The sequence below is a fragment of the Mandrillus leucophaeus genome, unplaced genomic scaffold, assembly GCF_000951045.1.
Source record: "Mandrillus leucophaeus isolate KB7577 unplaced genomic scaffold, Mleu.le_1.0 Scaffold290, whole genome shotgun sequence".
Classification (NCBI taxonomy): domain Eukaryota; kingdom Metazoa; phylum Chordata; class Mammalia; order Primates; family Cercopithecidae; genus Mandrillus; species Mandrillus leucophaeus.
Genome location: NW_012103032.1, coordinates 465,922 through 479,657, shown reverse-complemented (window position 1 = coordinate 479,657; position 13,736 = coordinate 465,922). Strand labels below are relative to the sequence as shown.

The 13,736-nt window shown below is 43.9% G+C and overlaps 1 protein-coding gene across 1 annotated transcript in view; it reads left to right on the top strand.

Moving 5' to 3' along the window:
• The window catches only part of MPP3 (membrane protein, palmitoylated 3 (MAGUK p55 subfamily member 3)), a 35,204-nt gene extending 24,646 nt beyond the window's left edge, over positions 1-10,558 (top strand). The window contains exons 15-18 of the mRNA XM_011985863.1: positions 392-485; positions 686-794; positions 2,212-2,334; positions 9,479-10,558. Coding sequence (XP_011841253.1) covers positions 392-485; positions 686-794; positions 2,212-2,334; positions 9,479-9,655 — 503 coding nt within the window. The 3' untranslated portion in view covers positions 9,656-10,558. The remainder of the gene's footprint in view (positions 1-391; positions 486-685; positions 795-2,211; positions 2,335-9,478) is intronic.
• Positions 10,559-13,736: the final 3,178 nt, after the last annotated feature.

Genomic DNA, 13,736 nt, shown 5'->3' with positions numbered 1-13,736 from the left:
AAAAAAAAAAAAAAAAAAGCCACAGCATCAGGGAGTCAGTTAGCAGAGTGGTTAAGGGTTTAAGCTGGGCATTTGGCAGAGAGACCGATTCTGGCTGTGTGCTCTACTGGTTGTGTGTCACTGTGCACAGCGCCGAGCCTCTCTGTGCCTCAGTTTTCTCAGCTGCAAAAGGAAAAGCCTCCTTTTGTCTACATGGAAGAGTTGTTGTGTGAATCAGTGATACACCTGCCTGGAAAGGCACGGTGCCTGATACAGGGACATGCGATGAGGTAGAAGTGCTTGGTTTAGACACAGCAGCAGCCAACTCCCAAATGAGTGCCTAAGCCTGCTGCTATCCCCACGTGCTGTGATGTGACATCTCTTTGCCCAGCTTTCCTTCTTTCTTTAAAAGATACCACCAGGCCCCGAAAGAGCCATGAGAAGGAAGGAGTGGAATATCACTTTGTGTCTAAGCAAGCATTTGAGGCCGACTTACATCACAACAAGTACGTTGCTTGATGGGCCAGTTGGCCTTCTAGGCAGCTGCGTCTTTTTGTATCTACCTGTATTCCACTGGAGCTCCTGGGAGGGTTCCCAGAAAGGATGGGGGAAGCGGGAGAGAAGTCATGTTGGGAGGTCCCCTTTCCTTTGCTAATTTAGGAAAGCTGAGGAACTAAAGGTCTTTTCCCCTTTGGTGGTGTTTTAGGTTCCTGGAACATGGTGAATATAAGGAAAATTTCTATGGAACCAGCCTGGAGGCCATTCAGGCTGTTATGGCCAAAAACAAAGTTTGTTTGGTGGATGTGGAGCCGGAAGTGAGTTCCTGGGCCTGCTGGCCATTTCTGGTTAATGGAATTTATAACTAGGGGATTGTATGTTTTATACAACACTTAACCTCAGCCTAAGGAATTTTTAGTCTGGAACACTAACTGTTCAATTTCTTTGGGTCTTCCTTTGAAAATCAAATGAAAGCCTTGTACCCCAAAACATGCCCCTCTATCCACAAATGCTGCATTAATTGTAGGGAGCTCGTGGACACTCTGGTGGCCCACAGACGCAGGCTAGTAACCCCTGCGTGGAACAGATCATGCTGTAGTTGGTGGCGCTGACTGGCCATTGCAATGTGCCAGAGAATTAGATGTCAGTACCCAGGTGAAGCTGGGGCTGAGCTCTCGGTGCCAGGCCTCCCCCTCCCCAACCAAGGCAGGTGGAGTCAGTGGCTTAGAGAACCACTCAGGGAGGCAGTGAGGAGAGCAGTTTAAAGGGGAAAAAGAGGGAGGGAGACGTGGCCCTGTGAAGTGCTTCAAAAACATTTCCACTCCTGCACACCCGGCATGCTGTGGGCTCAGCAGGGGCTTAACCATCTCTTTAACCTTGTCTTTTAGAAAAACTTCCAAGCTTTGAACTCAATCTGGGACTTTTTTCCCCTCTATAGAAACAGATCTCTGATTTTATGATATAAACTGTAGGCCTTATTTTAAAGAAGTTTGCTTGAAACATATTCCAAAAAGCACGTTATGCCTACAAAGGAAAACGCTCACTCATTTGGACTTACAGGGAGTTAGTAATCAAAATTAGAAGTCTGAGTTTCAAAAATTTCTTTGAAAAGTAATTTTATTGATCACTTTATTGATCAAGGGTGCAGATAATGCATATAGCAGTTTAATACTTAGTGTTTCCAAGTGGAGCCCTTACATTCTAGATAAAATGCATTAATTAAGAGTACAGTTTCTACAGTCTACAGTTTAAGTGATCTGTTCGGTAATCTCATTTGCTTTGCGAACGTTTTCTTCTTTGAATACCAAGAGGAGATGTAATAGCACAAATTTGGTAATAGTGTAGTCCAATTGATGACATTTGACTAAATAGATACACACTGACTCCTGCATCCTCACCCATCAGAAATGGAAGGTGGAGGAGGAGCCTAAGAAGGTTAATTATAGCCAGAAGGGTCAGAGCTAAGAGAGACAGCAACTCTCTCTGAGCTGAGGCTTAGGAACCTTCTATTTGCAGTGAGTGTGACTTCAGGGCCCCGCTGAGTTCAATGTCGAAGTGAAGGATGAGAAAAGGAGCAGTTGGTCTGCCCCATTGAAGTCCATTGTCATGGGACCCATGTAACCAGGACCTTTGCTGTTGGGGTTATGGGACTGAAGCACACGTTGAGTTTTCAAAAGTATATTTCACAATAAAAAACTTCAAAAGTATATAATATTCCTGAACTTTCTTTCTCAGGCACTGAAACAACTGAGGACCTCAGAATTTAAACCCTATATTATATTTGTAAAGCCTGCAATTCAGGAAAAAAGAAAGACACCACCTATGTCCCCAGCTTGTGAGGACACGGCAGCCCTATTTGTAAGTTTAAAGTGGATTGTTTCTTTTCTGAAGGCCTAAGGGAGGCTGTTACAGGAATGCTTCTAGCTGCATCAGGGTGCTTGCAGCTGAAGAGGGATGCGGGATGCACCTTCTGCACGTGATTGTCTTTCCATTTTGCCTATTGAAAAACTTAAGAGAAGATGATTGCATGGCCAGAAGGCTCAAGGTGAACAGCTGGAAGTGCCTCCCAAACCAGGCAGGTGGCTTTTCCTGGGCTCACACCCCTCCACTCCCTCACATAAGCACCCTCCCCCAAAATATGACACCTGTCAGGGACCTCATGTGAGTGTGACAGACTACACTCATCAAACTACATTCCTAGGCCAAACCCAAGTATTTTTAATTGAAATCCCAACTAACAAGGTCATTATCACTGCTTTCAAACCAGTTTGAATCATCAGTGAGTGAAGGGATTTCTAAAACTCATGGATGAGTTCATCTGATGTATCCTAAATGAACCTCTGTTTCACTGTCATAGATTCTTTGTTCAGCCCAGTCTATGTCAGGATGGCGAAACCCTCACCCAAACCTAAATGTTTGACAGAGTTCTTCTAGGCAGTATGGACTTGATGACTCATCTTTTTTGGTTCTTAACAGGGTCAGTCAGCAGAATGAGCTGGAAGTTATTATGGGTGGTGGGGGCAGTCAGAAGCAACTCAGTCCCAGAATAGACTTTGTTTGCTGTCCTATATAGCTGTTTTCATCTGAAGGAGGCCTTCTCGGATCCTTCCCCTTGGTCAGGAAGCTCCCTCCAAGTCAAGATTTTGATGCAATCCTAGTTCATACTGATTCTCAGTTTTAACTGTCCACATCGATAGATTTTTTATTTTATTTTTTATTTTTAAAGACAGGGACTCACTATGTTGTCCAGGCTGGTCTTGAACTCCTGGGCTCGAGTGATCCTTCCACCTTGGCCTCCCAAAGTGCTGGGATTACAGGTGTAAGCCACTGTGCCTGGCCTGTTATTTTTTTTAGAACAGGATCTTGCTGTATTGCCCAGACTGGAGTGCAGAGGTATAATCATGGCTCACTGCAGCCTTGAAGTCCTGGGCTCAAGCAGTCTTCCTTCCTCAGCTTCCTAAGTAGCTGGGACTACAGGCATGTACCACCAACACCCAGCCAATTAAAAAAAAAAAGTACAGAGACAGGGTGTCTTGTGCCCAGGGTGGTCTCAAACTCCTGGCCTCAAGTGATCCTCCTGCCTCAGCTTCCCAAAGTGTCGGGATTACAGGTGTGAGCCACCATACCTGGTCTCAATAAATTATTTAGAATGGCATACATACAAGGAACATTAGAAATTCTCTCCTTGGCCAGGTACGGTGGCTCACACCTGTATCTCAGCAATTTGGGAGGCTGAGGTGGGCAGATTGCTTAAGCCCAGGAATTCAAAACCAGCCTGGGCAACTTGGTGAAACCCTGTCTCTACAAAAACATTACAAAAATTAGCCAGGTGTGGTGGCATACACCTATAGTCCTAGCCACTCAGGAGACTGAGATGGGAGTGGGAGGATCACTTGAGCCTAATAGGTCAAGGCTGCAGTGAGCCATGACCATGCCACTGCATTCCAGCCTGCCTGACAGAGTGAGACTGTCTCCAAAAAAAAAAAAAAAAAGAAAAAAAAGAAAAAGAAATTTTCTCCTTTAGAAACTCTAAGGGGGAGGGTGGCATGGTGGCTCACGCCTATAATCCCAGCACTTTGGGAGGCCGAAGCAGGCGGATTACCTAAGGTCAGGAGTTTGAGAGCAGCCTGGCCAAAATGGCGAAACCCCGTCTCATACTAAAAATACAAAAATTATTTTGTATATTACACCAGGTATGGTGGCGCATGCCTGTAATCCCAGCTATTCGGGAGGATGAGACAGGAGAAACACTTGAACCCAGGAGGCAGAGACTGCAGTGAGCCGAAATCACGCCACTGCACACTCTAGCCTGGGCAAGAGAGCAAGACTCTGTCTAAAAAAAAACACACACACACAAGAAACTCTAAGGGGAGTATCAGCTTAAGTTTAGAATCATTTAGAAACATACAGTATTGACTGGGTGCAATGGCTCACACCTGTAATCCCAACACTTTGGAGGGCCAAGGCGGGTGGATCACCTGAGGTCAGGAGTTTGAGACCAACCTGACCAACACGGTGAAACCCCATCTCTACTAAATACAAAAAATTAGCTGGGCACGGTGGCACATGCCTGTAATCCCAGCTATTTGCGAGCCTGAGGCAGGAGAATTGCTTGAACTTGGAGGCGGAGGTTGCAATGAGCCAAGATTGTGCCACCGCACTCCAGCCTGGGCAACAAGAGTGAAACTCCATCTCAAAAACAAAAAACAAACGTACAGTATGCCTATCACATAACAAAAAAATCAGAGACAACTTAAATGTTCACTATCAGGACTCAGTTCAATATACTCCATTACATGACACTTATGGGATGTATTGAAATATTATTGTAGCCAGTTAAAAGCCATATGTTGGGGCCGGACGTGGTGGCTCACGCCTGTAATCCCAGCACTTTGGGAGGCCTAGGTGGGTGGATCACCAGAGGTCAGGAGTTTGAGATCAGCCTGGCCAACATGGTGAAACCCCGTCTCTACTAAAAATACAAAAATTAGCTGGGCGTGGTGGCAGGCGTCTGTAATTCCAGCTTCTTGGGAGGCTGAGGCAGGACAATCACTTGAACCTGGGAGGCAGAGTTTTCAGTGAACTGAGATCGCGCCACTATACTCCAGCCTGGGCAACAAAGCAAGACTCTGTCTCAAAAAAAATAATAACTAACTAACTAAATACATAAAAGCCATGTGTTGGAGGAATATTTGATGACATAGCTAAATACAAGAAAAAATAAATCAGAAAATAAAAAAATCAGGATTCTAATTTTGTGTTACACACAAAATACACTAAAATGCTAAAGGCAATTCTCCCTGAATAGTGGGCTCTTAACTAATTTTTGTTTCCTGTATTTACTGTGTGTTTTTTGGAGGGGGAGTTAACAGCTTTATTGAGATAAAATTTACATACTGTACAATTCACCCATTTAAAGCATACAATTCAATGATATATTCACAGAGTTGTTGCAACTACCACAGTCAATTTAAGAGCATTTTCATCACCTCAGAAAGAAACCTTGAGCCCGTTAGAATTTCCCATTATCTGTTTTCCTCCAGTCCCTTCCTAGCCACAGGCAACTGCTAATCTACGGTCACTATAAATTTGTCTATTCTAAACATTTCATATAAATGGATTCATGCAATATAAGACCTTTTGTATCTGGCTTTTTTCACTTAGTATAATGTTTTTAAGGTTCATTCATGTATCAGTAATTCGTTCTTTTTTTTTTATGGCTGAATAATATTCCATTGTATAGAGTACCACATTTTGTTTACCCATTTATCAATTAATGGACATTTATGGATTTTCAGCTATTATGAATCATGTTATGAATATTCATATACAAGTTTTTGTGTGAACATATGTTTTCATTTCTGTTGGGTGTATACCTTGGTATGGAATTGCTGGGTCATAGGGCAGCTCTATGTTTAACATTTGGGGGAACTGCCAGACTCTACCATGGCAGCTGTACCATTTTACATTCCCAGCAGCAGTGTTCAAGAGTTCCCTTTTCTCCACATCCTCACCAGCCCTTGTTATTGTCTGTGTTTTTAATCATAGCACTACTAGTAGGTGTGAAGTGGTATCTCATTGTGGTTTTGATTTGCATTTCTCTAATCATCAGTGAAGCTGAACATCTTTTCATGTGTTTATTGGCCATTTTTATATCTTTCTTGGAGAAATGTCTATTCAAATACTTTGTCCATTTTTAAATGTCCATTTCTTATTATTGAATTGTAAGAATTCTTTATCTATTTTGGATACAAGTCCTTTGTCAGATGCATGATTTGTGAATATTTTTTCCCATTCTGTGAGTTGTCTTTTCACTTTCTTTTTTTTTTTTTGTGAGACAGAGTTTTGCTCTTGTTGCCCAGGCTGGAGTGCAATGGTGCGGTGTTGGCTCACTGAAACCTCCGCCTCCCAGGTTCAAGTGATTCTCCTGCCTCAACCTCCAAGTAGCTGGGATTACAGGCGCATGCCATCACGCCCGGCTAATTTTTTTTTGTATTTTTAGTAGAGATGGGGTTTCACCATGTTGGCCAGGCTGGTCTCAAACTCCTGACCTTGGGTGATCTGCCTGCCTCGGCCTCCCAAAGTGCTGGGAGGCACCATGCCTGGCCCTTACTTTCTTGATAGTGTCCTTTGAGGCATAACATTTTAAAATGTGATAAAGTCCAATATATTTTTTCTTTTGTTGCTTATATTTTTGGTATCGTATCTAAGAAATCATTGTTGAATCCAAGGTCATAAAGATTTACTCCTTTGTTTTCTTTTAAATTATTTATAGTTGTAGCAGTTACATTTGGATCTGTCATCTATTTTGTGTTATTTTCTGTGGATTGTGTGAAGTAGGGGTCCAACTTCATTCTTTGCACGTGGATAGCCAGTTACCCCAGCATCACTGGTTGAAAAAACTATTTTCTCATTTAATTATTTTGACACCCTTGTCTAGAATCAATTGGCAAGAAAAGTAAGGGTTTCTTTCCGGAGTCTCAGTCCCTTTCCACTGGTCTACAAGTCTATTGTTAGGCCAGCACCACACCGTCTTGCTTCGATTACTAGCTTTGTAGTAAGTTTTGAAGTCAGGTTTTTCAAGCTTGTTTTGGCTATTCTGGGTCCTTTGCATTGCCATATGAATTTTAGAATCAATCTGCCCATTCGTTTTACTGTATTGGCTTTGTTTTGTTTTGCAAATATTTCAGGATTGAATAAGCAGGGGGGAAATGGCTCATTTTTCCAAGAGTCAAGAAGTCATTAGGAGAGTAAGAGGCAGCTTCCTAGGACTCAAGGAAAGTTCTGCCAAATAATCAGGTCCACAGGCAGTGCCAGCTTTCTAGGAGTCAGAACCCTCCCTGGCCCATGGTGGTTATTTCAAGAGAAGCAGCTGCACTCTATTCCCAGTGTCCTTCCAGCCTGGCCGGTTTTGTTGTCTGTCCCATCTCTTTTATTGCCCACCAGAATACTGCATTCCAAGCAGGTGGGCTGATGATGAAATGCAGCTGGTCCGTTCGTGCTCCACCACCCTGCAGCTGTGAGTAGGCAGCAAGGTCACAGTGAGGCTGTTCAACACGGAGTCCCTGGTTCTACTCCCAGAGATTCCGACCTAGGGGGTTTGGAGTGGGGCCCAGGCACTCCGTTTTTAACACTCAGCCTTTCATGTGGTTTTGATGTATGTTGGCAGACCCCAGATGACATTTGGAGAAATTCCTCACAAAGGCATGGGTTTTGTGTAACGTTAAATATCTGTCCATTGTCTGGCACCTGAGTTCCTGGCAGGGGACCCAAAACATCCTCTATCTGTTTCCTTGCTGACCACAAGTTAATGAGGCTTCTGGCTTCTGACCCAGCAAAGCTAATCCAGCCTGGGGGTGATGGACAGCATGGGGGAATCTTTCCTATGTGATCTTCTGGACTGTGACTCTTGCTGAAGACACAGGTGGCGAGTTCCATCTTTACAGGCCAGGAAAGGGGTTCAGGGGATTTATGATTGCAAAGCAAATGTCACGTGTTTTTACTCCATTAGAGATTTACTTAAGTTCTTTCCGGATGCAGATATTTATTAGGAAGATTGTGGTTCTTTGTGGCAAAATTTTTTCTTCTTTAATTTCTTAACTAGCCAAATGCTTCCAGGATGAACCATGTGGGTGCCTGGAGGAGGGGAAACTGGAAGCAGCAGACAGGTCTATAGGATGGATGTGTGTCAGGGAGTGGGGAAGGAGGGGTTGAAGAGCCAGGGGGCAGTTATGGGATAGTGCGAAGTGCTTCTGAGTATGAAAGTAGCCCTGCGAGAATATTCTATATGGAATATAGAATTGAGAAATGTCTCCCAATTTAATCCAATTTTTTCCCTGCTGGAGGAGAAAAGGAGAAGAAATTATCTCAGCCTTCTTAGATAGCACATTTCAACAGTCTTTGAAGTAGCACGCCACACCCTTTTCCTAGATCTTGAGGACTCGAATCCTGAAATTTCAGATGCTCTCACTAAAGTAGGAATTGGCTTTTGACTGGTGACAGAGAGAAGACGGGGGAATATTTTGGAATGTACGTCTCTTTGGGAGAGAACAGAACTCACCCTTTCCCTGTGGCAGCATGAAAACACTGAGCCCCTAGAAACAGAGGGGAGACGGCAACAGAGGACTAAAAAGGGGAACGAGTGAATGCCAGCAACAAATTTCATTTTGTAGTTTTACTTAGAAAGGGCCTGCCACTTTCCTGTTTTCCAAAACCAGGCAGATTGTCAGACAACTACTCACCCGAACTGGTACTTATTAGAGGTTCTTTTGAATGGAGATGCAAACAGTGCCCACATTGGGTAAGATGGAGTCGTTGCCTATACCTTAATGTTAGGTGTCAGGAAGGCAATCTGATTAAAGAGATCAGCTGCCCTAAGGACATGGGGAATTTGATTAGAATTGTCCAGTGCTTTCTTAAATAACTCCACTTTGCTGTGCTAGTGTTTGGCTCTGGTGTGAGGAAATGAAAAGAATTTAGTTCTACACTATGAATTTAGGAGTCTTCAGGAGGGCATTAGAATGATTTATTCTTCCACTAGTTGACTGCAGAAATGTTTGCTCTGTTTTTATATAGTTATTATTTATAGTTCTTTCTTACAATTATTTAACCTGTGTACTAAATGCCATGCAGCACAATACTACTACTTCTTTGGAAGTACTTCTGAGGCAGGAAGTGTGATATTGACATATATACACGGATATAGAATCAGCATTCCCAATGCACTTCCTATCATGGCTTTGAGGTCATAGGTCCTCAGGAGGTATCCTGTGAGTGAATGACTGAACAGTGATTGTGTCTACTGCCCATTAACTTTCTTTGAAGTTTGACGTGATGTTGTCCCTACGCTCTGTTCTTGTGTACACGGTTGGTTTATCAGTGAGACCTAGTCATCCACTCATCAGTTAAAAGTTAAAGGTTGGAACATTGCTCAAGACAAAGGCTATAGGTTTGTTATAGGAGAACAACCCAGTTGCTCCTTTTACCACCCCTTTCCTTGCAGGATGAGCAGCAGCAAGAGATGGCCGCTTCCGCCGCCTTCATAGACCAGCATTATGGGCACCTGGTAGACGCCGTGCTGGTGAAGGAGGATCTCCAGGGTGCCTACAGCCAGCTCAAAGTGGTCTTAGAGAAGCTGAGCAAGGACACTCACTGGGTACCTGTTAGTTGGGTCAGGTGACTTTATCCCAGAACATCCAAGCTGGATGGGACCTTGAAGATCAACTAGTCCAGACTCCCTCATTTTACCATCAAGGAATCTTGAGCGCAGAGACGGGGAGAATTCTCCACAAACTGCATCGTCGAGAAGAGTATAAGTGGGAAGTCTTGTTTGTTGTTGGTTTTTGTCTGTTGTTTTTCACTGCACCTCTTTGGATCATGATTTGAAAGGGGCATATCAGAAAACAACACATTTCATTCGTTAAAGTATCACAGGCAAGCTGACCCTGATTCTTTGTACCAAAGTTAAGTAGCCACTGTCTTTTGCAGGTGATAGTGGTTAATTTATACAGTACTGATTTGCAGAATTAATTTAAGCATTTTAAACATAGTGACGCTTAGTAGTTTTTTTGGAAGCTAACTTGTTTTATCCAAGGGGATTTTACATGTAACTGAAATTCCCCTGTCTTCAAGCACTAAAATGTTGATCTTAACCTTTTTTTGAAGTGCTTGCCTGGTAATAGAAAATTGGTTCTCTGCCTATTTTAAAATAGTGAATATACGTAAATTGTCTCTGGAAGGCTGAGGCACACTTCACCATCAACATGAATTACTGTACTATTCTGTACTACAGTGGCGCCTTCAGGGACTCGAGGAATGTAAGGTTGCCTTTCCCGTTTCTAAATACCGTCGGATTCCTAACATCGAGCCCTTGCTTTGTTTGATTTGTTCTATTCCATCCATTGTTCCTTTTGTTACTGACAGTTGCCTTGGTCCTAGCCAGTCCCTGCCATGAGATCATAGGGGTTCCTGTTGTGCTAGATCTTGGGAAACCAAATGACTCTCCCTGTCAAAACTATGGCTATGCCGCTGTAAACCATTTCTGTCAAGAATAAAAGTATGTAGACCCAGAGTGTGGGCCTAATGGGTTGTCTCTGAGCAAAAATGATTGATTCATGATATATCTTAGCTGCTCAGAGAATTTTTTTATTATTATTAATAGCCAACAACAGTCTTTATTCTGTGCTGGATGCTATGCTAAGGCCTTTACATACATTACCCTGATAAATACACCAAGCCAATAAGGTAGGATTCTTATCTCATTGTACAAATGAGAAAAAATAAATAAAGCTTAGACAGTTTAAATAATGTGCCCAAGTTTGCACAGATTTAAAAAAAAAAAAAAAAATTGCAGGCCAGGCAGTGTAGTGCATGCCTGTAATCCTAGCACTTCGGGAGGCCGAGGTGGGCGGATTGCTTGAGCTCAGGAGTTCGAGATCAGTCTGGGCAATGTGTCGAAACCCCATTTCTACGAAAAATACAAAAACTAGCCGGGTGTGGTGATGTATGCCTGCAGTCCCAGCTACTCAGGAGGCCGAGGAACGAGGAGGTCAAGGCTGCAGTGAGCCATGATTGTGCCACTGCACTCCAGCCTGGGTGACAGAGTGAGACCCCACCTCAAAAAAAATTTAAAAATAAAAAAATGCAGAGCTATGGTATTTGAGCCTAAATATCCCAAATACCAGAGATGATTGTTAACCGTATACTATACTGCCTCATTCTTTTGTGGACCCATAATCGAGGCTACTAATATAATCCACTTATAAGTGATGAATGTGTTCACAGCTAGAATTTATAATATGAAGTGTGACCATAACTTCTAAGACTGAAAAGGCTACATACACACGTGTACATTTTCAAGTTTTTTTACTCATGAAAGGAAAAGGAGGCCAGGTTGAAGGTGAAACACCAGGGAGAAGGTTTGCCATCCATTAAAAATGTCCATTTTACCTTCTACACAAGGATACCTTTGCAGCTCTCTAGCTCATGAACCTGGTAGGTCCACGTAACAGGATCACATTCTTCAGAACTTTCTAGCAAAAAGATGGAGACTTCTTTGCAGTTAGAGAGTATTGGATTCTTATCAAGTGAAATTGGTCTTTAGCTGATCCACAGAGAGCTAGGCCAGGGAGGGCAGCTGTCCCTGAAGTGTGACTAGCACATGCAAAGTTGTTATACAGGATAATGCCTGTAATCCTAGCACTTTGGGAGGCTGAGGTGGGTGTATCACTTGAGGTCAGGAGTTCGAGATCAGCCTGGCCAAAATGGTGAAACCCCATCTCTACTAAAAAAAAAAAAAAAAAAAAAGCGGGGCAGGGGGGAGAGTTGGGGGTGGGAACTAATATCTTTAATTTATAAGATTTTATCAATTAATAAGAAAAAAAAATAGCTGGGCATGGTGGCAGGCACCTGTAATCCCAGCTACTTGGGAGGCTGAGGCAGGAGAATCACCTAAACCTGGGAGGCAGAGGTTGCAGTGAGCTGAGATCGTGCCACTGCACTCCAGCCTGGGCGACAAGTGAGACTCTGTCTCAAAAACAGTTATGCAGGAGAGCTGAGATCTGAAGTCTGCTCACAGGCAAAAACAAAACAAACCCACATACGTTAAAAATTACTTTTGAAGATCCCTTTGGGAGGCACTATGGTGGAGATCCTAATCAAGTCTCAAAGTCCCATGTAGGCGGTTTTCCCTCCAGTGTGGGAACACAGTGGTTGGGCACCCGATGACATTCTTTCTGCATTTTATACCACTCCACAGGCGTTTTCTGCTGCTTACGTAATATTTTTACACAATTGTCAGATGAAATGATAGTAATTCTCTTTATATGTATTATGAAGCAGAGTATTAAAAAGTGATCCTTAGCCAAGTGTGGTGACTCATGCCTGTAATCCCAGCACTTTGGGAGGCTGAGGCAGGAGGATCACTTGGGCTCAGGAGTTCAAGACCAGCCTGGGCAACATAGCAAGACCTTGTCTCTATTAAACATAAAATTAGGGCCAGCAGCATTGACTCAACGTTGGCTCACGCCTGTAATCCCAGCACTTTGGGAGGCTAAAGCAGGTGGATCACTTGAGGCCAGGAGTTTGAGACCAGTCTGGCCAATATGGTGAAACCCTGTTTCTACTAAAAATACAAACATTAGCCAGGCATGGTGGCACGTGCCTATAATCCCAGCTACTTAAGAGGCTGAGGCACAAGAATCGCTTGAACCTCAGAGACAGAGGTTGCAGTGAGCCAAGATCATGCCATTACACTCCAACCTGGGCAACAGAGCAAGACTGTGTCTTAAATAAATAAATAAAAATAAAAATAAAAATTTAAAAATTAGCTCAGAGGGGAGGTTCCAAGATGGCTGAATAGGAACAGCTCCAGTCTGCAGCTCCCAGTATAAGCGACACAGAAGATGGGTGATTTCTGCATTTCCAACTGAGGTACTGGCTTCATCTCACTGGGGCTTGTCAGACAGTGGGTGCAGCCCATGGAGCAGGGCAGGGCATCACCTCACCTGGGAAGCACAAGGGGTCAGGGAATTCCCTTTCCTAGCAAAGGGAAGCTGTGACAGATGGTACCTGGAAAATCAGACACTCCCACCCTAATACTGCGCTTTTCCAAGGCCTTAGCAAATGGCACACCAGAAGATTATATCCCATGCCTGGCTCGGAGGGTCCAACGCCCATGGAGCCTCACTCACTGCTAGCACAGCAGTCTGAGATTGAACTGCAAGGTGGCAGCGAGGCTGGCGGAGGGGCATCCACCATTGCTGAGGCTTGAGTAGGTAAACAAAGCGGCCTGGAAGCTCGAACCGGGTGGAGCCCACCACAGCTCAAGGAGGCCTGCCTGCCTCTGTAGACTCCACCTCTGGGGGCAGAGCATAGCTGAACAAAAGGCAGCAGAAACTTCTGCAGACTTAAACGTCCCTGTCTGACAGCTTTGAAGAGAGTAGTTGTTTTCCCAGCACAGAGTTTGAGATCTGAGAACGGACAGACTGCCTCCTCAAGTGGGTCCCTGACCCCCAAGTAGCCTAACTGGAAGACACCTCCCAATAGCGGCCGACTGACACCTCTCAGCCGGGTGCCCCTCTGAGAGAAGCTTCCAGAAGAAGGACAAGACAGCAACATTTGCCGTTCTGCAATATTTGCTGTTCTGCAGCCTCTGCTGGTGATACCCAGGCAAACAACGTCTAGAATGGACCTCCAGCAAACTCCAACAGACCTGCAGCTGACGGTCCTGACTGTTAGAAGGAAAACTAACAAACAGAAAG